At 44.7% G+C, this 24,790-nt stretch overlaps 1 protein-coding gene across 1 annotated transcript in view; it reads right to left on the bottom strand.

Moving 5' to 3' along the window:
• T265_13347 (hypothetical protein) overlaps nucleotides 1–24,433 on the bottom strand; it is a gene marked incomplete at both ends in the record, with an annotated part of 35,627 nt that extends 11,194 nt beyond the window's left edge. Inside the window, 8 exons of the mRNA XM_009168458.1 lie at nucleotides 1,825–2,096; nucleotides 2,671–2,759; nucleotides 4,661–4,838; nucleotides 16,884–17,098; nucleotides 19,995–20,119; nucleotides 21,090–21,312; nucleotides 22,169–22,270; nucleotides 24,207–24,433. Coding sequence (XP_009166722.1) covers nucleotides 1,825–2,096; nucleotides 2,671–2,759; nucleotides 4,661–4,838; nucleotides 16,884–17,098; nucleotides 19,995–20,119; nucleotides 21,090–21,312; nucleotides 22,169–22,270; nucleotides 24,207–24,416 — 1,414 coding nt within the window. The remainder of the gene's footprint in view (nucleotides 1–1,824; nucleotides 2,097–2,670; nucleotides 2,760–4,660; nucleotides 4,839–16,883; nucleotides 17,099–19,994; nucleotides 20,120–21,089; nucleotides 21,313–22,168; nucleotides 22,271–24,206) is intronic.
• Nucleotides 24,434–24,790: the final 357 nt, after the last annotated feature.

The following is a 24,790-nucleotide window of genomic DNA, read 5'->3' as shown; positions in this document are numbered from 1 at the left end:
CTTGTTCCATCCCAGGGTCCCTCCCAGGGGACGGCAGTTAGCTACGCGACTAAGCTAACTGGTAAGGGCTTTCACGCTTCGTTTCCAACTGGGCCCTGGGTCTTGTCTTCCCTACATCTGGCTCGGAGAGTGTGCCTCTGCGAAATAAACGGTCCCCTGGCGTATATGGCCTAACCAGCGTACTCTATGGAGTTTGACCAGCTAATCAATCGAGGGAAAAGTATCCCTATTGAAAACCATCCAGGATACTTCAGTATTTATAATCATGTGTTCCCAATCGACTGGAGAAAGCTTCCGAGGGACCGATTGTCAGATATAGATTCTTCGAAGACATGCACCTAGAGGCCACGTCTCCGATTCACACATGGGGACATACTGAACTGCAACACTGTACACTATCCTTGACAACCAAGCTGCCATGGCCTTCTCGATTCGGGGAGTGATTTCATCCCTTGTCCGTTAACTATCTGGCCACTATCTAACTATCTGCCTACCCATCGATAGGTTTATCTGCAACCATGTGATTTGCGTTTGATCCTGTCCAGTCTTACAGAAGTGCTCTAAAATTTGCTGATGTGAAACGCATGCTGAATACTGAAACAGAATAATCTAGGTTAGTTAAACTATTTTGTATTTCTAAAAGGTCTCTGATGGGTGATTCTTTGCTGAATCTCGACTGACGGTGAACTCTTGCGCAACCTCTTCACTCGCGGATCACTTTTGGAGGATTAAAAAAATTAGGTTATATCAGACGGGTGAGGATAATTCAGAAGGGCCGATGATTTCTTCGTTGTGGAAGTTCTGTGGTGCTATCTAACATTAGACAAGAGTACTTACCAGGTCAACGGACGGTCTGAGTGCTGTTTCTAGGTCCAGCTAGTTATCACTGACTAGTCAGGAAAACTGAATTGAGAAGTAGCTAGCATAAACAATTTGTAAATACAGCACGTAGAATAAAAAAGCTCATTGGTGCAATGAGAAACAGCGGTAACGTTCGCGGTTTCAGAAACACGAAATGACCTTCAATTTGCGCCAAAAAACCTCCAGATCTTGTAGCCTACCATCTGGTTGACCCATCGTACAAGGATATATTTTTATGACAAGCGTGTGACCTTGTACGAAGCTAAGCCATCGAAAAAAACTGTTGCCTGTTCCAGCACGTTACGAACGGACCGCTGTACTTGGAACACGTCATGAGACCCTGCCCAAGACTTTTGGTTCACACATACAATCAGCAGAATGCAACAAAATGCAATCAAAAAATACACGGTCGCTTCTATTCTTGGATGGCATTCATAGCTCAACTAAACAATCCTCAGCAAAATCTGGCAGTACCTTTAACGATGGAGCTGATTCAATGCATTATAAAAGACACTGGCTTCACGTTACGGGAACTACTCAGCCTCTCTAAGCAACCATAACCTCACACAATTGACCGGCACATCAAGATAAGTGTCCGACATATCGAGACGAATCTAATCAAACTGTGGCACTCGATCACTGAATGAAAGTGCACCAGATGCACGCAGTCAATAAACCAAGAGCAAAGTGCACTCAGCGACGATGGATACACGTGACGCGATTTCCACGGTGCGCGAGGGTTACGGGTGTACTCAGGTCCTAGTGCGCAATTAGAGTTGGAAACTGATGTATCCAACCACATCCTGAGTGCTCGTTATCGTCCATATGGCCATCTAATGTGGGTGAGCACCGATGTCAAGCCGGATGGTATCGGACCTGTAAAAATTGAGCGACAAAAAGAGCTGAACATCGTTAGAAAAGACCGGATTCTTTACTATGCAAGAGAAGAAATGAGTGACTCACCACGCGTGAACGCTTTTTCCACGCTCTTCGTACCGTGACTGTCTTTCGCGGCGGAAGACTTGAGGCCGATTTCGTAGGGTAAAACAGCACCCCGAGCTACCCACTGATACTCGTCCGAGCCCAAAAAGTGCACGGGGAACGTGCCCTCAGGATGAGTCATATTGAGGATATTGATGGGAGCGTTGCGGGCGTGAATAATTTCACAGGGCCACCAACGAAAATGCATGATCTTAGCCCAAATGATTTGAGCATAACGTGGAAACACTCCGTTTCTGAAGTACATGAGAAATCGAGGTAGGGAATCGTCGGGTTTGCGAGCAGGCAAGTCACCCATAGGGCGGTCTTTCAGAAAATACTGCTCAAGTGTGCATCTGCTGCACACCGCCCTTGACTAAATGTTAAGCTGGTGATTCAAGAATACCCGTGTGATATGAAATCCAAATGGCTGTTAGTATTTTAAAAATTGCACCACTCCGACGACAAAACAGTTGTCCACCTCCGGAGAGAGTGCATGCAGAGTACCGGACGTTTGAATAGGTTACGAGCCCTGGGAGAAACGCGCTCAAAAGATGCTAGATAATAATCAAGAAGCATTGCATACTATGGATAACTGATTGTTGTATAGCACCTATGTTAGGAAGTTTGGACTCAGTGGAGTCATTGCTTCCTTTTCTGATTAGACGGTCGCAACTTACAGACAGAAAAAAGAAATAAGCGACCTTATGTTGAACACGTGCTTCATTATCAGTTCGCACGGTACCCGCAATGATATATCACACAAACATGACATTAATAATAGCGCGTAGATTTTATGGCCATTAATCAGCACCTATCACAACACTTTACCTGCAAGACTGACAAATAAAGTTGCCATCGTTGGGAGCAGACTGACTGCATTCTTTGTGGTATGTTGCTGGGCAAGTTTGACACAACACCTGAAGCAAAATAAAAGGGATTCACTTGTACAGTTGGGACATATGAAACTTGAATCCTACTAGAACATAGACAGTGAAGCTAAAGCGGACAATTTTTCATTTGGTCGGTGGAGAATGCGAATCAACGATGTGACGGTAGCCTTGTCCTAATGAACGCTTTTTGAGAAGGTGCATTAGAGTGTAGGCGTCTAATCTAACTAATCACTAACCGTTCAGCTGTAGCACCCTTTCGGTGCCTAGCTGCCATGCCACACGAATCAGGCACGAGGGCTGGAATACTGACAGGGCGCCCAAGCCTAGACAGGAAAAGTCGAGAGACGGAGAGGCGGCTAGTCAACAAGCAACAGATTAAACCTTGCACTGAAGTTAGCATTCGCAAGCGTGAGTGAACCATCAACCACTGGATGAACCGATGGGCCGTAAGTTATCGGACTCCAAAAGTTATGAATTAAGGCTCAGGGTGATCGGAATATGGAGAACGGACACCAAGTGTATTGCTGCGAGGGATTCCACCGCTACAAAACCAAGGGTTTGGCAATTAATGGACGTTATAAAGAAGCATTCGGTCAAATTCTAGGGAGCTCAGACACATGAAGATTCTCGCCCTTATTGGAACGCGTTAGACAGGCGTACAGAAACGAATATCTCAAAATTGTGTTTGGAGTTCCAGGCAGTTTAGCTTCGCCTTCGATCAGTCGTTGACTTAATCTGACTATTAGCAAATGGAGGACAGTTGGCACTATCGATGAACGTGAACAGGTTCCCAATCTCACTGACTAACGAGTCTGCAATGACGCACAACACCGCAAGATCCTTAAGGTGCACCCATCTTAATAGTATAACTATTATTGTTATTATTAGGCTTCCAAAGGAAGTCAGAAAAAGAAGTAAGGTCATTTAGAAAAGTGAGAGTAACCGGACGTTAGACGGTACAGTATTAAGCATTTTTCTACCACGTGATTAAGATCACCCGACCACATGTTAACTGGCTGGAAGATGGCGGGTCGGACTATTGCTACGGACTTGTTGGAGGCAACCCACGGATAATACCCAGTATGATTGAAACAGATCTTTGGCTTTTCAACATAGAATGCGTTAAATTACATAATGAACCAACTCTCTAATAGCATTTCAAGATCTCCGTACACTACCATCTCCTATGAGAAAAAACACCCTGGGACATCAGTGAAAAACCTATAGGAAAATTAACGGAAACCAGGCAGATTTTACGTCTTTTTGAGGAAGGCATGTCGAATTTCAAGGAATCTGTTCTGAGGCATACCCAGTGGTAGGAGTCACACCAGTAACACGTCTTCGATTGTTCAAGACCAGAAATTTCCACCAATAAAGTAATCCAGAGAGTCCAGACCGGAGTCAAATAAACTGCTGTGTCGGAAAGTGGCTCTTGGCATGGCCATGTAATATAACGACGTAAGATACACAAACCCAGTAACAAGTGATTTCACTGGAAACGCAACAGATTCTCATGGCGAGCGTAGCACGAGGTTCTAGGAGAAACAGAATCAATAGTGAGAGCGTCTTGTGCAGGAGTGATATAAACAAGAAAGCTATACAGTTTATATTAGTGTGTGACCAGACAACGGTCAGCGCGAATTAGCTCCTGTGCTACAGTTCGCTCCCCCCCAAACCAACAAGCCCTAGGCAACTAAAGATAAATCAAAGCTTTCCTAAACCCTAGTACCCTGGACCAACCGTACTCCTTACAATTCGTACAAGTCAATCATTTCACGGGTAAGTTGCTTGTCTGTGACACCAGTGCTCCACTGACCAACCCAAGGCAAGTGAAGTCTGCTCCGACGAACTCAGGACAACAAACTCAGGAAAAACAACACTTCGAATTAGAGATTGGAAGACAATGGCTAATGGTTTTAAAAATGTACCTTATCCGCAGCTATAGTATTGAAACACTGGAAGCACCAGTTTGGATGTTGGGTTTTAAAACCGTGGGTCGAAACCAAAGTGTCTTCGTAGTGCCGTGGACAAACAATATGGGACAACGACACCTCTACGGATCCGGCCGGCGTACACAAATCACCGGTGTGGAATGCAGCTGGACACCTGGAAGATAAGAAAGCCATGAAACGAGTGAATATTAACAACTTTGACAACAGTATGGAAAAGAATATCCGCGGGTAACAAAAGATTTGAAATCCAACAGTCAGTGAGAATATGTGCACACTAGATGGACGGCAATTGACATGGTGGTTGAGATCAGGCAACTCAAAGTATGAACTTTGATTGGCTGATGTGTTGATCCGTATACGGCCGGTGACTGGCCGAAAAATTAGACTTAAGATCATATTGGTAAAAAAATAAAATGTTATAGCTTACAGGGAATATCGTAGCTACGAGAATTCAGAGATATCGAATGAAGGCTACTAAAGAGGATTAGTTACAAGAACTGCTAGGATCCTCTCAACAAAACTTCCTCGATAGAACCGCCGACATACAGTAGGATCCCATTCCAGCGACCTAGTTAGGACTAGGAGGTGTTGATTGTGACGAGATACACAGAAATCATCTCCGAAAACGCCCTGCTTAGAATAAAATGGAAGAACTGGAGAATCTGCAAATATCTGTGCAAGAAACATCTACTACGTAAAAAGTAACGAAGGGTAGGTGTGAAGATTTCAGTCACAAACAACTGAGATTTGTCATTTTTCGTTTATAGTATTTCTCCTGATCTAAAGCGGTCACCATGTCGTGGTGGTCGGGCATTTGTGGTGCAATGATCTTGCGGGCTATACTGGATGAAACTCAGTTCCTAAAGGTCTCATCATGCCAGGAAGGCCAACAGGGAGCAGCCCGATGAAGAACAGCGAGTCCTCGTATTGCGAGTAATCGTGTTACGAGGCGGTCTGGAGTCAAAGTCGTACTGTCCTCTGCGATAGGAGTGTGGGGCATTTTCACCAGGTGACCACCATGTCCGTATTTATGGAAGCAACGATACTGCCTTCCCCCGACGAAGGACGGGTCAGAAAAGGACAGTCCTAAAAACCGCACATTCCGATCGGTTGACCATGACTGTCGGTGCATTATTCAATACGGTCGAAATGCCTCTAAAACCAAAGAGTCTGGTGCTGCTCAAAAGGTACCTGCTGTGCACAGCTGCATTAGAAGTGATACTGTAATTCTTTACTACCTACGCCATCGGAACAGGCCGGTCCCCTGCAGCTAAGTGGGTATGACTATTGAGTCATTGGCTCAGGGAAGGGTTCCCCAAGAAGACCCTAACAACCTCTGTCTCGAAGTCCAGACTGTTGAGTCAAAGGCTCATAGTTGAGTACGTCAACTAGATACCCCTCTTCGCTTGGACAACCGAAAAGTATCATTTTCCCTTGCAGCTCATCGCTCACCGGCCTTCTCCCTCATTCCCTCCCAAACCACCGTACAATGCAGTTCAATCAACCCATCTGCCAATCTCCTGGCCACTACTCCGTGTCTAAACCACCACCGAAAAAATAAACCGAAATCACCTATTAACTTCAAAAGATCTGATCTACGTTGCAGTCTTTAATGTCTGTACTCTATATCGAATTGAGCAACAGCGTCCCTTGCTGAAATCTTGCTTTCTCTTTCTATCGATGTATGTTGCGTCTCCGAAAAATGCATATAAGACCCTACTTCGGTCATGCATCTCAAACCGCTTAGGACGAGCCCACCTATTCCACATTTTACTCTCCGGGCATCCAGTAATCCTGACGCAATGGCTCGTGGTATCTACGTTATGTGATTTGCACTCAGTCCCACGGCTGAAAGCGCCTTACTGGATCCCAGTAAACAGCCGTACTTGCGCTGTGCGGTCGCCTGACTCAATTAATATCAATGGGGATTGATGCAGTGAATGGTGTTTGTCTGTCGTATCAGCGCACGCCCTGGAAAAGTGACTGAAAAGAGACTGAAAAAGTGTTCGGAGGCCAGCCATCCCTAATAACCGAACATCACATCATTTGGACAGATGTGTCACGTGCAGGACACGGGCCAAACGAAGGCATGCCCTGATTGGTCAGAATGCCAGCCAATCCGGACCGAGGATCTTTGAATGGACGCTTCTCGCCCCCTCACGGTGCTTCTAGCACTACCTTGTGGAACACCCTGTGATTACTCTATAAATACAAATGTAATGATTCTCTTTTTGTCTCCATAAAGGGCTGTGTAGAGCTACCGTGCCTTTTCATATACGATGGTGGGCGGAGCAGGAAGGCAAGGGACCGATACAGAGTTGCACTACCGTCCAGCAAGTCACAACAAAAGGATCTGTCGCGAGTGATTCGGCCGGCAAGAAGTCCGGAAGAAACGCTATTGGGTAGTAGGTTTGGAGTCGATGCTGAGCGTACGGTTAATGGGGAGCGGCTCCTTCAGTTCGATTAAATGAACACTGGATATCGCCGAGATCAGTAGATCTTATTGCTGCCAGAAAGACTATACCAGCCACTAGCGATCTGATGGTGCACACAGATCCCCCAAACAAGGGATAATCAGTAGCTTGAAGAACGATAAAGAACACTGGTGGTTTCGCTGCAGGCAAAAGCAGCTGATTCGATCGACCGGCAAAAAGAAGACCTGTCAACGAAACGATATTCGAAAAGGACAGAACGGTAATTCACTTCCTCAATCGTCGTATTGAGCAATGGGCTGAGCAATTCAAAGAACAGTTCAGCTGGTCTATTTCAATGGAACAGCTAGAAGAACACAGTGGGCCTGGATGGAATATCGACAGCAGCCAGCCATCAAAAACAGAAATCAAAGTGAGATATCAATTCTTCAGTGCAACAATGCATCAGACTCAGATGATCTGCATCCAGCAATCTTCAGAGAAGGTGGTGAAAGGTTTAACAACCATACTGCAGATTTGGAACGAAAACAGAAATCAGCCCAACGGAGATCCCTTACCGTTAAAAAGGGAGCAAGAAAATCACCGTGACACCAACATGGTATCCGTCATATCTCAGGTGCTCGCTGAAATTATTTTGCTTAGGCTGGGGGATTACCGCGAGGGACATTCGTAAGAATCAAGCTGAGTTTTCCCCTGGCCGAGAGACAATATGTTGAACGGTGTCACTCCTTCAAACGTCCCATGTCGGTCGTATTTCGTGATCTGAAAGCTGCTTTTAATTCTGTCGATTGTCAGCAACTTTGGTAGTGTCTGGTGATCAAATGTCCTTTCCAAATTTCTTTCCCTTATGAGGGTACTGTATGCGAACTACCGTGGGCTCGTACAAGTATAAGGAAAGTTTTCTCCTGAGTTCACTATGTGTTATGTCTTGAAGTACGGTAGTGCAACAATTTCTTTCATGAGGGTACTGTATGCGAACTACCGTGGGCTCGTACAAGTATAAGGAAAGTTTTCTCCTGAGTTCACTATGTGTTATGTCTTGAAGTACGGTAGTGCAACTCTGTATCGGTCCCTTGGCTTCCCGCTCCGCCCACTATGTTATATCAAAAGGCACGGCAGCTCTACACAGCCCTTTATGGAGACAAAGGAAAATCATTACAGCTGTATTTATAGGGTAGTCACAGAGTGTTCCACAAGGTCGTGCCAGAATGTCCGTGAGGGGGCGAGAAGCGTCGAGTCAAGGTACTTGGTCAGCATTTCTGAGTCTTAGCAGCGTGTACTCAAATTGCTTTTGTTGCTGCAGCTGCGCGTGCTCAAACTACCTTTGCTGGTGTTCCAAAATCATCTGAAATCGATCAGCTGGAATTGGGATCGTGGGAGACCCGTCACAAGTGTTATGTCAAAAGTGACCTAGCTGGGTGATTTAGAAGCTTGATAGAATTTGTTCTATCATGATTGAGGGTCTAGTACACGAGTGGTAAAACCTCAAAGAAGGACAAAGGACACCGGAAGAAGATCGGCTATATTACAGATGAACCAACGGACGAGCACTGCGGCTCAGTTGATTCCAACAGAGAAAATGAATTGTGAAATATTACAAACAGTAGAATTGTTTGTTAAGATCTGATCGTCCTGACGGGATGAAAGATTGATAGGTCTACAAAGGAAATTTTACTAATGGGGTCATGAAGGGTGAGGAAAAAGTATATGAAAAAGAAGGGGGCCTTCAGCAGTAGTCTGTTTTTGTTTACCTATGGTATATCGAAACACAAGGCCACCCGGATGGTTACCTCATGCGACTACCACTGTGGCATGACAGCGTTTTTAACTGCAAGTCATGATTATACATCAGTGGGGACACTGCCAGTATACTCAGTTCTGGACAAGAGGACGATTAGGGTCCTCAACCAAAGCCCTTGGGTCAGAAACCTGACCGTAAGACAGAGGCGTTTGGTGGAAAACGCCAGCGCATCAAATTTTTCAATGAACAAGTCACTATACACGTTCCAACTCCCAACCCGATCAGAGCTCTAACCACTAACCAACCTGGCATAAGAGACTGTGAGTATTGTGTGGACACTACCCGGTATAGCTCAACGGGTCATGGAGGCACACGAAGGTCACATCCCCCCTTCATGTTATCTTCAGTCGTTTGATCACCAGCGTCTCCATAACAAAGCAAGCTACATCACGCAACTAGGTGATGTGTACTCAGCCATTTGGCGACGAATCCGAATAGTTAAGCAGCCGATTAGACTTCCCAGGTTAAAATGGTTTATTAATTTATTACGTACGGCAGCGAAGCATCGGTGCTGAACACTGATGACATGCTGTCAATGATGACGAATGTATTACGTATTGCCACTATCTACGCAAGAAGGCATTTTCTGTTCCCATCCGTTGTCGGCGGCAGCTTCGCGGAGGGACAGGTCATTACATTACAACGCGAAATCAAAGCGGTCAAACTGAATGTTGTGGAATCTTCGTGGCTTCCCCATCGGACTATTGTGAGCATAATTTCATACGGTTTCATACGGAAACCCAGGAGGACATGGCACACAATCGACCTCAGTGGTGAGCATGTTGTCACTTACTAGCAGGATCACCCATTTGTCTTTGTCGCTGAGCTTACGTCGGGCGTGGCTCGCAAAAGACTGGGTCAATCACGCTGATCGAATTTTAATTCAGATGGTCAAATGCATACAAAGGTCTAGGCACGCTGTCTACATTTAACGCAATATTTGCTGAGTTGCTGAAAATTCTTCGACAGCCCACGACTAGTTTCGAGCTTCTTGAGGCTCCTCAGATAGACGCAGTCCCCGGGTTGTCTTCAATCTTATGTTCTGCTTGAACTCAAATTGGACAAATTTCGATAGAAACTTTCAATTGTGCATGAAATTGGTTTTGACAGGAGACTCAATTGGATCCAGCTTAATCTCTCGCTGTTTATTATGGTGCGCAGCCACCTTATTATTGATTGTTTTCCTTGACGACGCAAGAATTCATCGCACTAAGTCCGTACCTATTCTACTCTTCTCTTCCCACTTTCTACCAAACCTGGTAGTTAAGCGCTCGTATATATCAGTGGTGGCCTGCTATCGCTGATGATGACGATGACGATGCCCAGTCCTGTGGTGAGTGGTAGAGACCGAGAAGTAAACAGTCTACCCCATAGTGTAAAACAAGGCTGCTCTCTCACCTTTTCTCTGCAAATTTGTTATTTATTTGCCGCTTGAAAATCTTACGCCTGACTCTGAAAACCTCGGGGGTCGAAACAATCCCGCTACCTTCGCTCAAAGACTGAGTTTGCGAACGTTATTGCTCTCACGCGTTCAGATCGCTCAAAATCACAGGCCATTTTAAATAACCCAAATAATTCCGCCGAACAGTTTGGAATGTTCACCACACATGCAAAGCGTAAAGTGCGGCTACAAGACTCGGTGGGACCAAACCCAAACTTCATGCTTGCAGGTGAGCCAATCAATGTGGTAGATAAAGTTGTTCACCTGGGCAGCTGTATGTTGTATATTTGCTCTGTTTTTCAAACGTTTCATCATTTATTGCTAAACCACTTTCTTCCGTTTTCAGCTCTCAGTGTCAAAGTTTTGGATGAATAAAGCCTGGATTTCGGGCCCTCAGTCTTTTCCATTGTCATTCTGATTGTCGTTGCACTCCGACCCTCGTCGTACACAACAATTTATTCATCCAAAAAAGTCTTTTTCGAACAATGGATCGATTATTACGTACTGTACGATTCGATACCGACCCCAATACTCAAGAATTGTCATTCGTCGTTGCACTCCGACCCTCGTCGTACACAACAATTTATTCATCCAAAAAAGTCTTTTTCGAACAATGGATCGATTATTATATTACGTACGATTCGATACCGACCCCAATACTCAAGACTCGGCAGATACCTGGGAGCATTGGTTTTGTACTTTCACAAACTTCCTAGAGTTAATCGGTTCTCATTCACCAGATAAACTGAAAACATTGTTCAATTACGTCTCCCCTAGTGTTTACCGATTCATCAAAGACTGCAAAGACTATGAATCAGCCATCGAAACCTTGCGAGAAATTTACGTACAGCCGAAAAATGAAGTTTTTGCACGGCATCTTTTGAACACTTGTAAACAGGACGGAGCTCAGAACCTTGATCAGTTTGTGCAGAAGCTTCGCAGTTTATTGCCAGACTGCCGCTTTACAGCCGTCAGTGCAGAACAGCATACCGATGAAGCGTTGCGAGATGCGTTTATTAGCGGACTTTATTCCAATACTATACGCCAGAGACTGCTGGAACATAAGTCGCTGGATTTTAAAACCGCGTACGACCATGCAAAGTCCCTCGAACTAGCGCAAAAACAGTCGTTGTCGTTTTTGCCGAACACTCAACTTCCCTGTGCCACCGTATCGAACGACCCGCCAAAGTCCCCACGTTCTCAAACGTCATCGCACGAGCAGGCGACTGCTGCCAGTGTGGGGTCTTCATGTTTCTTCTGTGGCTATGCTCGTCACCCGAGATATAAATGCCCCGCTAAAGATGCGACCTGCAAAAACTGTGGGAAGAAAGGGCATTTTCAAAAGGTATGCAGATCTACTGGTCCGCGGAACACCTCATCTGTTTCAAGTGCGCTATCTTGCGTCACTGCAGCGGCTCCCGAGTGTCTAAAAGAAGCAGTCACCGATGTGAAAGCCAATGGTGTCCCGCTTCGAGCTCTTGTTGATACTGGTAGCTCAGAAAGTTTCATTTCCGAAAAGGTAGTCCGTCGTAACAAGTGGTCTGTACTACCATCGTCATCTGAGATAACTTTGGCATCTATCCAGCACAAAAGCTTTACTCTTGGACATTGCTTTTTAACGTTGCAACACAAACAAAACAAGTATCCCTCTTTCAAGTTTTCAGTATTACGTGACCTCTGTGCAGATATTTTGCTAGGACATGACTTTCTTAAGCTTCATAAGTCCCTGGAAATCTCATTCAACGGTGACAAACCTTCTTTTTCCCTTTGTGGTCTAATTGCTGCCAAAATTGAACCTCCCACTTTGTTCGAGCATATTGACCCAAGGTGTAAGCCAATCGCCATAAAGTCCAGGCGACATTCTGCAGACGACGAGGCCTTCATTGCTTCTGAAGTAAAGCGTTTACTTGACCAACACATCATTGAACCCTCGAAGTCCCCATGGAGAGCGCAAGTGCTCGTCACGACAAATGAACGACAGAAGAAGCGAATGGTGGTTGACTATAGTCAAACTATAAACCGATTTACGCAACTAGACGCTTATCCGCTCCCCAGACTTGAAGATTTAAGTACTAAAATAGCTCAATATCGTATTTTCAGCACGCTTGATCTTGAAAGTGCGTATTATCAGATACCCATTAAAGAAAGCGACAGAATCTACACGGCTTTTGAGGCTTGCAACAACCTCTATCAGTTCCGTCGAATACCTTTCGGAGTAACGAATGGGGTAGCCTGTTTTCAAAGGGTAATGGATGACATAATACGCGCCGAACAACTTACCGGGACATATGCGTATGTGGATAATGTTACCATTTGTGGAAAGAATCAAGAAGAACATGATCGAAACCTCCAGCTTTTCCTCACCGTAGCACAAAAGTACGGCCTTCAGTTAAATCACGATAAAAGCACGATTTCCACCACTAAGCTCAGACTCCTCGGCTATGAAATTACTGAAGGTGTCATCAAACCAGACCCTGAACGCTTCAAGGTATTGCAAGAACTGCCCGTTCCGAACGACATCAAGTCTCAACAACGAGTGGTAGGATTGTTCGCGTACTATTCTCGTTGGATAAGCCGTTTCTCGGATAAGATCTACCCAATCACTCACAATACAACCTTTCCTGTCCCTGAATCTGTTATAAAAGCATTTGAAAGTTTGAAAAAGGAGTTGATGGATGCAGCCTTGGTCACTATCGACCCGAGAATACCTTTGGTGCTCGAAACTGATGCATCTGATGTCGCGATTTCTGCTACACTCAATCAAGATGGCAGACCGGTCGCATTCTTCTCACGTACACTGTCTGCCAGCGAAAAACACCATTCCGCTATTGAGAAAGAAGCTTGCGCAATTGTCGAAGCAGTGCGCAAATGGAGGCATTACCTACTCGGGACCCATTTTAAAATCATAACTGATCAGCGATCCGTTGCATTCATGTACTCAACACAACAAAAAGGGAAAATAAAAAATGACAAAATCCAACGGTGGCGGATGGAGTTGTCGCCTTTTTCTTTTGACGTTACCTACAGACCAGGCATAGAAAACAAAGCTGCTGACACGCTTTCTCGAAGTGTCTGTGCGAACACTTCATCTAACCTGGATCTAAAACGCTTACACACAACCCTGTGTCATCCTGGAGCAACACGCATGATGCATTTCGTTCGTGCCAAGAATCTACCATTCTCCCTAGAGGATATCCGACTCGTCATTAAGCAGTGTCAAGTGTGTGCGGAACTAAAACCACGTTTCTTCAAGTCATCTGGCGGTACCCTCATTAAAGCCACACAAACGTTTGAACGCTTAAGCATTGACTTTAAGGGACCACTGCCTTCGACGACTCGAAACAAATATCTACTGACGATCGTAGACGAATATTCCCGTTTTCCGTTCGCCTATGCATGTCCAGATATCAGTTCGTCTACGGTGATATCATGCCTTGTGCCACTGTTCGCCACATTTGGCCTGCCAAGTTTCGTGCATTCGGATCGTGGCTCATCATTCATTTCGGATGAGATCAAACGATTTCTTCATGAAAAAGGTGTAGCCACCAGTCGGACCACTCCATATAATCCAAGGGGGAACGGCCAGGTGGAAAGATTGAATGGAACTTTGTGGAAGGCTATTACGCTTTCATTACGATCAAAGGGTCTTCAAATCAGTCACTGGGAAGCCGTTTTACAAGACGCTCTCCACTCGATTCGTTCTTTGTTGTGCACGGCCACCAATGCTACTCCACACGAGCGGATGTTTCATCACAATCGAAAATCCGCAGTCGGTACGTCCTTGCCACAGTGGTTGCTTTCGCCAGGACCAGTTTTGATGCGGCGAAACACACGATCTTCAAAGTACGACCCCCTAGTCGAAGAGGTCGAGCTCCTGGAATGTAACCCTGAGTACGCATATGTCAGACGCCCTAACGGCATGGAAGAAACGGTCTCCCTACGCCACCTGGCGCCTTCAGCAGATTTCGGATGTGCTCCAGCATCCGAACAGCAGCAACCGCAGTCCAACGCTGATTCATTTATTAAGCCGGAACTATCTGACTCTGCTTCGGAAAGTGAAATGTCGAATTCTTCTGAACACCCATTGGTTATACAACAACAGCAGACACGGCCGTATGTCCTGCGCAACAGAGAGGCCTGACATTATTCAACTATAAATCAAACTATTGAGAACTTTCATCTCTGCGGGGGGTGAATGCTGTATATTTGCACTGTTTTTCAAACGTTTCATCATTTATTGCTAAATCACTTTCTTCCGTTTTCAGCTCTCAGTGTCAAAGTTTTGGATGAATAAAGCCTGGCTTTCGGGCCCTCAGTCTTTTCCATTGTCATTCTGCACCCCAACCCTCGTCGTACACAACACTGTATAAGTTCTGGGGATGTGGTTGATGAGATTACTTCTTGAATCTGGAAGGCCAGGACAGCTTTTGCCAACCTCCGATACCTATGGTGCCGAAGTGACATCAGTTTTTCAAGGGCAGATTTTACACTGGTTGCGACCCACACTGCTTCATGCATCAGAGACAGCGCAGAGGACATATGAAAGATGTCAGTGTTTGACCATCATTGTCTCCGAAGCATTAGTCAGGTCCGGTGGGAGAACGTATTAGCAATGCTGATGGTCCAGATGGTAACAGGAAGAAGGAACTCTCTCGCGATAGATGAGTTACTCATGCTTCGTAAGTTACGGCGGTTAGGACATTCTCCGCATGTCAGAAGACCGTCTGCCTCGCAGCGCTCTTTTCATCCAGACCTGTGCTGAGTGGAAGCGACCGAACAGTGGACACAGTATAGTCTGGCAGCGAAGTATGAAAACTCTAACCAGTAAACCTAATCGGTTCGACTACTGTCGCCCTCTGGAAGGAGGCCTTGAGACTCAACTCATCAGTGGACAATGACAGTAGCAGATATGGACCAATCACGCAGTAAGTGGTGCCAGTGCTAGTTAACTGAACATATCATTACTTCAAAGGCTTGGCCGTATCTCCCGCACTCTTCTACTTTCCGATGATCGAAGATGCGACAGCTGGAACCAGTATATCTATGGTACACGGTTTATAGCTAATAAACAGATTGACTGTATAGTAATTCAGCAAAGAAATTCAACACCATCCAATACCTGCATAATTTCATCCAAATAACTACCACCACCCAACTTAAATGGGACTTAAACTAATGTGTTCGGGATTGGTTCACATTCTCGACTATAGGGCCCCATTTCATGGACTCCTAAGGAGCCACACCGGTGTTAATTACAACATGTGAAAGAACCAGTGACAGCACACTACCACCTTTTAGCCCCCTCAATCTTGCATTAACACTCCACACTTTGCAGGTGTGAAGCGCATACCTAACCGAGGTACAATTATTTAGATTATTTGATGTTGTCTAAGTTACCATGGCATTAGTTCCAAGAAGAGCTGTTTTTTGTTCATTCAATACCTGTGAACGAACAGATGGATTATCTCGACCCGTTGAAGACCGAGGGTGAGTCTCCATAATCATATCGATGGTGAATTGGAGGGGAAAGGTAAAACAGGACAGCCTTGCTTGACATCACTTGATGTAGTGGACTCACGTGGAAGCTTCCCATAGGCATTCAGGCGCCCTCAGGAGATGTCGTACAGCGCCATACAGAAGGCCAAGAGCTAATGGAGGATAGCTTTGCTTCATGGATAGTGTCATGATGCATGACGGTTCACAGAGTTAAAAGCGCCTTTAAACCATCATTGTTGGTTACTGGAAAAAGTACCACCCTTTATCTCATCAACCAACAGGACAAACAAAGTGGTGATGTTTACACCCGATTGTAAAAATAGTGACGCCATCGTACTACATGCTTGACCGTAAGGTAGTCAAGGGAGTGATGGCAAGATGGAGACGTGAGGGTAAAATAAAGACAGACTACCTGAAATAATTGAGTAGAACAAATTATAAGGAATCGATGGATACCCAGCTGAGATAAGGACACTTCAAGCGAACGCTGCACTGACGGTGCCTTCTGCCCAGTGCAGAAGCAAGTAAACACGGAATCCCATACTGAAATGAGATCATCTGTTTCGAAGACCAGTATGATGATTGCCCCATTCACAATAACCGATACCGTGTTACGGCAATGGGTCCAACTCGTAAGGTCGTTCACGACAGAACTTACTTTCTTCACGAGTTTTGTTGCTTAAACTGAGTACCAGCATTAGAAAAGTACATCCATTTGCGCAAAAACTTAGTTTCTACGGGATATCCGAATGAATGCCAGCTGGACCTATCGTTCAGGATGTTCTCCTTCAACTGAAAGTGCTGCACCAGGCCGCCTCATGGGTATCAGTATGCTTTATCAGTATTCATGCACCACAGTAGCAAAAAGTATCACTATCGGCGAGTTTGGAAACGAGTCAAGGTTACGATTCTGGCTTCTCTCTGCACACACGAACAAAAATATTCAACAGTATAATATGGTTGTGGATGGATGCAAACCGTCAGAAAAGAAAATTTCAGGAAACCGGGAAGTATGGCACTCAAACGTACCGCACACACTGAAGCAGAGGAGTCTCTGATGTGGTCGGCTGGGGAGCAGACGGGTCTCGTTCCAACCAGCAGGTCTGGCAGCAGTGTGCAGGACAGCGAATCAACTGGAAGGCGGAGGAACGACTCGTTTTGTGCTCGGATAGGGATGGTCTACATACGGTTCCCGGCCATTCGAGCGCGCAATCTCGATGAAAATGTCGACCACAATCACGAACCTACAGCAGGAAAACAAATAGTGTGGGATGACCAACGCGATTCAAAGTAGGTCGCTCATGGAGAAAGGGTGTCCACTGCCGAACCACAATCATTGCATCTTCCATCAACGCTTGTCATTGGACACTGAAGGAGCTGTCACGTAGTGGACTTAGAAGTAGAGACGACAGACCGGATGATAAACCCTCATGTGCATTCACTTATGGTGATACGCACAGCAAGTGGATCGGTGTGGATAAAGAACGTAGTGAACAAACATAACATATCTTTCAACCAGCAAGTTGAAAATTGCGTATCATTCAGCCATCGTTAGCGAATATCGAAAACACAGGTTAGATTTTCTCCACAATCAAAAAAGTGCAACCCAAAGTGCCCCTATGCCGAACGTTAGAAAAACAAAGGTAACCAAGTAGTCTATGGATGCGCGAACAAACATGACGATATTCTGAAATCAAATGAGGCAGTTGGAAAGCGCGTTTTCGGTTGTGCAACGAGTACTTCCATTGAAGAATGTGTCCAGCATCAGAAGCTGCGTTGGTTGGGACATGTGTTGCGTATTCCGAACCATCGTTTGCCGAAGATAGTGCTGTTTTCCACGCCCAATTCAGAGTGGCATAAACAGAGAGGTGGCAGAGGAGTATGAAGGAGATCAGGTAACGCTTGGGTGCTGTCTGTGCTACTCGCCTTCCAGGACGGGGACCGCGTGATCCTCACTGTGCCTGGTTGCAGACACTACAAGATATGGCTGCCAACCGATGTCAGTGGTATACTCGTCGTCAGTTTCTATCCATATCGCCTGAGTGAGTGCCCGGATTTATATGCACCTCGGAATGATTGTGGTAAGCTAGCACTAAGTCCCTCCCCCGTCCAACTTCACTCTTCTCTTTACAATAAGGCTTTCAAATAAATCATGGCTGTACGTCAGTGGAGCATAGATGTTGAACACTGATGTTTGGCTATCGATGATGATGATGAATCAACTTCCAACTATCAATGCTGCCGACTTTCACCATGGCTCAAAGACAAGGGAGCATTTTCTGTGTTTTACAAGTCGGGTTGAAGCTAGAACGACGCTTCAGCACTTGAAACTGAAAATGCTGTACCGTGGACGACTTCCTCTTTCAGCCAGCCTGCTGAAGGGTTTAGATGATTTTACACACAACAACAAAGGTTGTACATGACATTGATAATACTTTAGCTGGTGACATCGGTGGTGCGAACTAAAAATACCTCCTTCTCAGATATATTGTACGTAGTCCATATTTCCTGTTTTGGTTAAAAAGCGATTCTCAAGCCGGCAGTTGGGTTCTCCTGAGGGGAGAGCTTTCTTCATTGTTCGTTGTGCACAGACGTTTCAAACAGAACTGCACCATTGAGGAACATAGACACGTGGTTCCATGTATGAAATACACAATCAATAAAGGGTTTTACAAGTGAGGTCATAAGGTAGGTACTTAATCACTCACCATCACTCAGAACGGTGTTCCAAAACTTTGATATGCGTTTTTGCCAGAGGGTTAGTCATAAACTTACACCTTGTTCACCAGTTTGCCCTCGTTTGTATTCTCCAGCACAAATCTATTTTCATATTTCGGGCTTCGATTTACCAGGAGCAGGCTCATCCGCTCCCTGTAAATAATAGATGACGGGCTTCCAGCCTTTCCTCGCAGAACCTACCTATCTTCTTCGACAAACAAACCAATGAGGGCCGTGGACATCACCTGAAGTTGTCCTGTGACGCAGTTCAATAGCAAGTGGTGCTTGCCCACTCTGATTCAATCTCAGGTCGTTCTTATTTTCTTGTCTGAACTTATTATCATATTCAACTAGAAGCTACCAATGATTTCATTTCGAAAGGATTCCTTATTAATGACGGTCAGATGGGTTAATCCTTTCGGAAAGAGGTACACAAACAAACCTGGCTGGTTTAAAGGTAGGTTTGGTCGAGTATTGTAATCTTTGTTAACTGCTACTAGGTCGGGTACCGATAATAAAGCTCTCCAAGAAATGGATCCAGAAACGGTCAGGTAGCTTCAAAAACGAAAAAAAATTGAACTAATTTTTATCAAGAGGGAACACTAGAATAAATCGAACAATAGGACAAGCACGTAACTGGTGCACTTAGTAGGTCCCACCTGAGTTAATAATTGAAGACCATCAGTTGAACGTTCTGATACATTTAGAGGGGTTCGCCTTTGTCCATCCACCGGTAGACACTTCAGTCTGCTTGACATAGGCCAGCACTAGGTCCCCTCCCTCCCTCACTCTTTTTCTCTTCTTTTACCTCTAGGGCTTTTAATATAGTTATATGTATGTATATACACATACATACACATACACATACTTTGGGATTCACCTCATCAGACTGGCACTGCCCTTGGCATGATCTCGAATGAGACGTTTCTCTCTTTTCTCCCATATTCTCCTGTTACTCTTTCGCATTCATCGCTTGCACTCACTTTTTACGTTTGTAACCATGCTCTTCAAAAATAAATGATAATAGTTGTGCGGCAGTGAAGCATCAGTGCCAACACTGATGTTGCTGTCTTTGATGATGATGATAATTCCTTCGGGTTTATATCGGGTTACACACACAGTTCAGCGCCAACCGCATCGTAGATTACTTGTGACGCGCATCGTTCGACGTGACAGATAGATCCGGAATCATATCACCCCACTGTGTGGGTTTCCAGTCATGCGTTTAAGGAAAACAGGCTCGAATCTCAAAGAATCTATGAAACAGCTTGTTAAGGTTTTTGCTACCAGTAGACTGCCTAAACATTTAAAAGGTTGGGCTCATACTCTCATATGAAGTGACTGGAGGGGAAATGTTCGCTACGTGAATTAGCTGTGGATTCACACAATATAAACAAACTAATGAATGTGACAGAAACGTACTGGACATAAATACAGGCAATTCAGATTTCCTTTTGCCTTTGGGTCTGCCGGTTTACCACAGATAGTGCAAAGATAATCACCACTCAAGCATTCAGAGCACTTGAACTTGTCTGGACGGTTGTTATCTGGAAAGAAAAAGGTGGTTGACTAGTTAGGATTGAACCATTGAAAAAAGAAATTAGGGAAACAGAGCATGAAGGACAATACTACTTGCTATTTCGAACATTTTGTCTACAAATTGAGGGTAAGTGCGGTGTTCTACATAAAAAAACTCAGACTTTTCATACCTTTTGTTGAATGGCGAAAAATGGACATAAAGCCCAACCTTTGCAGAAATGACATCGTTTAGATGAAAGCTGGACACATCCCAACCTGCTGAACCTCGCCAGTAAGCCCATGGAATCGGTATACAAGTACACATTGCAGCATATTTATACACCTACAAAGATGCACGAAAGTAAGCTACGGATTCGCCCTGATTACGATATTACTTATAGGGATGTTGTGAACTCCTAGACAGACCACGAAATTCCAAGAGTTCATCCGGCAATCGTGGTCTTCGAAGCTTCATTTGGCTTATTTCGTACTTGAACACCAGATTGGACACCTAAGAACTTACAAACGAAAGTTATGTTAACGCGAGGCACGATAGTTTACCGTTTGTAGTAGTGTTTTCTATATATTTTCACCTCTCACTGCAATAACCATAACGAACAATGTCACACAAATTCGTCCAGGTTTGGTGATTGAATTATGATGTGCAAGGATCCGGCGACATGAACTTTCAGTTGTGAGCCGTGAAAGTCATAAAACGGTGTACAGCACAAGTTAAGCAGCATCACTCTATTTTGACCTGCGGGAATATTCGGTCAGTTAAGCTATCGACGGTTGTAGAATTTCGTTTCTGTGAGTTAATTATGGTTCCTGAAGTAAACGATTGCCTTATATTGAACAAATGAGAGTTGCTCTGGTAGTCGTGACCCAAATTAACCTAAACCAGTAAGATGTATACATTCGGATTACTGACGGAGCGCGAAGTGAATTCGAAGGGTACAATTTCAACAGTACTGGGGATGAAGAAGAGCTGGAATATACCTGGTGGTGGCGGTGTTTTGTATCGCATGCAGGATGGGTGTACCAAACGGCCACAAGGGCCGAGGCATTTCACCATTTGACCGGGAACATTGGAGTAGACTTCACACGCGGGACATACTGGCTGCCACCGATATTGCGCCGGAGAGACGATAAGACGATGGATCTCGATGTCCAACTCGCGTGGTTCGTCGCCGCTTTTTGCAGACCCGTCTGTGGGTTTCTTCTACAGTAATGGACAGAGGAAAGATAAAACATAAAGGATTATTTTCACGCAAAAATAGCAATACACATGAGTCCCGATAATGTGGTGAGGTTGGGGAGTGAGCATTGAAGAAGACTGACTGTGATCGACAGAACAGTGGATGTCTGACGGAAAAGACAGATCACGACTAAATTCAAACCATCCAATCGAGATAAAAATGACCCCACAGCCCACACCATGTGCAGCCAGTTGAAGCTCAGTGAGTTGTGTGAGTTATCTTCGATGACAAAAAATAATAGTCCTGAACCTATGAGCACAGCTTCTGTGCCATATGATTAACTCAGGTAGAAATCAACATGACTCAAATATCCGTTTCGAGACTAGCACTGGCACCGTGACACTTGTGACGCAGGTTGGTCGTGATAAATTTCTTTTCTTAAAAGGTCAATGGGCAACTCAATGATGTGATGATAGAAAAAGACCCTTTGACTGGCGATTCGGATTGATATCACCAAAAATGCTACTGGAGGTTAGAATCAGAATGGCTTATCAATTTGTTTTTTCATTACCCCTTCCTCCTCCACAATAAATTCGAAAAGGCCGAAAATGCGGACTTATTTTGGAGGGATCATCAATGATGGGCAATCGAATTCGTCAGGGAGAAAGTACTATGCAAATGTTAAGCAACATAGTAGAAGCAAGGTTATCCGGTCTGAAGAGAATATTGCAAACTGCGTAACATGCACATCCAATCTGTTCACGTCCTGATACTCTTCGACAGGCTACTAACAAGTTGCATATGAAGTGACGATAAAAGTACCACGGTACTGCAAATTCACAACAGGACTGAAAAATAAAGCTTCGAAAACATACTTACTTTATGTGGCTTGGTTGCGGATGTTTCGTCCTTTGATTTCTTCAGACAGGGCTTCGGAGTAAACTCGATGCTCACTGAACTCTTCCGTTTCGGTCTATCAGACTTGAAAATGGAAAAAGTGTGATCATGCCAGTTTGCGATTTTCGCCCTATTCAAGTCTTCTGTCCCAATTAAGATTTGAATATAACGACTTCTTTCTTGTTGGGATGAAGTGTGGAAAAGCCTATGATGTTACGACGATTCTGGCTTGAAGTCATAGCTTACGCCAGGAGCATCACTGATTAGCTGGAAAAACTGAAACTAGCGAGGATGATAGGATCAAGTGATATAGAACGAATTCACAGTAGTTTTCAGTCTGAGGTACTTTAGGGGACTTGCATATGCCACTTGCAAAATCTGTTCGCCTGTTGAGAACACTCGAAAGGGGAGACAACTCCATTAAAACGAGCAGTCGCTTGAAAACATTGTGTCCTAATCCCTTGGAACATGCTTGAACCTGACTTACTCTCAGTCGCACGAATGAAGGTGAAGATGCATCAGCTTACTTGTCACAGAGAATACACTTTTTCCCTATCAGTAGTGTATTTTCTCATCCTGTCAGCTGCTACTTGCATTTTAACATCAAGTCAGATTCGTTTTGAAACTTTGAGTATTCACTTTCAGTTTTTACTTTTATTGAAAGATAACTTGTACAAAACCCAAAAAGCCCCTTGAATTTTTTCGAAACTGTTAAACCTACATACGTTCAGTTCGGCATAAGGAGGGGTGACTTGGTCAGGTGTGAGTTGTGGTAAATCTCGGTTGTTGAACACGATCACGAGTGGTTAACTAGGTGAAATGAGGCCAAAACACTGTCCAGATGGACTCAACATGTATCTATTCCACTTGCGGCACAAGAATACTCGTGACCATCAACTGTCAAGTAGCCCATTTCCTGATTGATTCCCGGCGGACATTACAAAGCTTCCTTAAAAGCCATGGGGTTTAGTTACCAAATTCTGCTACGTTTGTTCTGTGGTGCCTAGGGGCAAGTCAGATAGGGACAAGCCCTAGATAGTCACACGAACGCTATTTCCTTACGTTTCCGTTTAGGATTTAGAATCATTTAAACATCTCACATGCGCCGATTGCGCCACACAGCAGCTGTTAAACAATTTCTGACATGTCAAACGAGTTCAGCTTCAGGATTCTGGTAGGCTTAGTATTAAAAGCTGTCTGATCGGTCACACGCACAGTTGCAGCTTCTATATGTGTTTCGAAAGAACTACGGAAAACTAGCAGTTCTCAGTGGTGAATGGATGGCAAAGTGCAAGTGAAGGCAGCATGTTTCTGGCTTTCGAGAGATCCATACAGGTGCCAAGTGATGGGTTGTACAGACAGCGGTTATATGCAGGCTGAGGTATTGCCAAGAATCCAAAACCTAGATGAGGGGACCACTACCGCCTTACAACCAAAGCCTTCAATACAAAGACTCGAATACAAGGCAGCGGTGGTTGGCGTATAACAATCAGAGTAGTTTGGCCTTGAAACAAAAAGTCAATATGAACGTTCTGCTTTCCAACCGGGTGGACCTAGTTAAGACGAGGACCAGTATTAAGCTGCCTGTGCTCCCTTGATCAACTTACTATGAAAGACTGCGAGTGTCACACAAGCAACTCGTACTATGGCTCCATGGGACATGGTGGCGCACAAACCATCCCAGCATGCCAAAATTCAGTCCCAACCTCCCAGAAACTTCATGAGTACTCATCAGGCCGGGCCACCCTCATGTAGGAGTCAGTTCTCGTGAACTGGACTAAAAGTGCCTGTCAGATAGAGGTATCAGGTTAACAGATTTAGGTACAAAAACATCGCTGCCAAAACTGACTTGTGCTCGTGATGGATGACCACGATTACACCAAAGTGGCACAGGTCGGTACGCAATGTTACAGTGCTGTTAACAAACTCAGTATGTGCTCTAGGCAATGGATAAGTAGTGTGAAGACAGAAAAAAAGAGTAAACAGCAGAAAATGTTAAGCAATCATCTGAATGGATCACCTGGGCAGAAGATTGGAATAATCCCAGTTTGTTTTGAAGGTAACTGCGCTTTGTGCTAATGTCAAAGGCAGGCCACTGAGCTTTAAGTTCTTCCTCCAAGGCAACTCGGTCCAAATCAGGATTCTTTGAAATCCGCGATTCCGACTCTTGATGTACATAAGTCTCAAGCGCTTCTGCTTCTTCCTCAGCAGTCAAAGGAACGTTTGCCATTAGTTTAAGAAGCTCGTCTGAAATTTGAATAAAAACGACAGACGGTAGAATTACTTTCTTCCGTTTTGCTTATATGCCGTGATTTATCCACCGCGATTTTCCCAAATTTCTCAATACGTTTATCTGGTGGCATGTTCATAGCCTCTTCTGCTTCCCGCCAAGATTGAACCCAGATATTACGACTACTTGAAGTAGACTTGGAGTCGAATTTGCTTTTCTCCTAGCGGAAAAAGGCCTCACATGCACGTTAGAAAAGACTTACGTTTTTGTCCTTGCAGGACTTCAGCTTCTCCTGCACATACTCATCAAATTTTTTCTTACCATTAAAAGGTATCAGATTATTTGGATAAACCCAAGCCCGTTCGACTAATGGG

Source organism: Opisthorchis viverrini (assembly GCF_000715545.1).
Source record: "Opisthorchis viverrini unplaced genomic scaffold opera_v5_57, whole genome shotgun sequence".
Lineage (NCBI taxonomy): Eukaryota > Metazoa > Platyhelminthes > Trematoda > Opisthorchiida > Opisthorchiidae > Opisthorchis > Opisthorchis viverrini.
The sequence above is the reverse complement of the archived record's forward strand: the minus strand, read 5'-3'. Positions and strand labels throughout refer to the sequence as shown.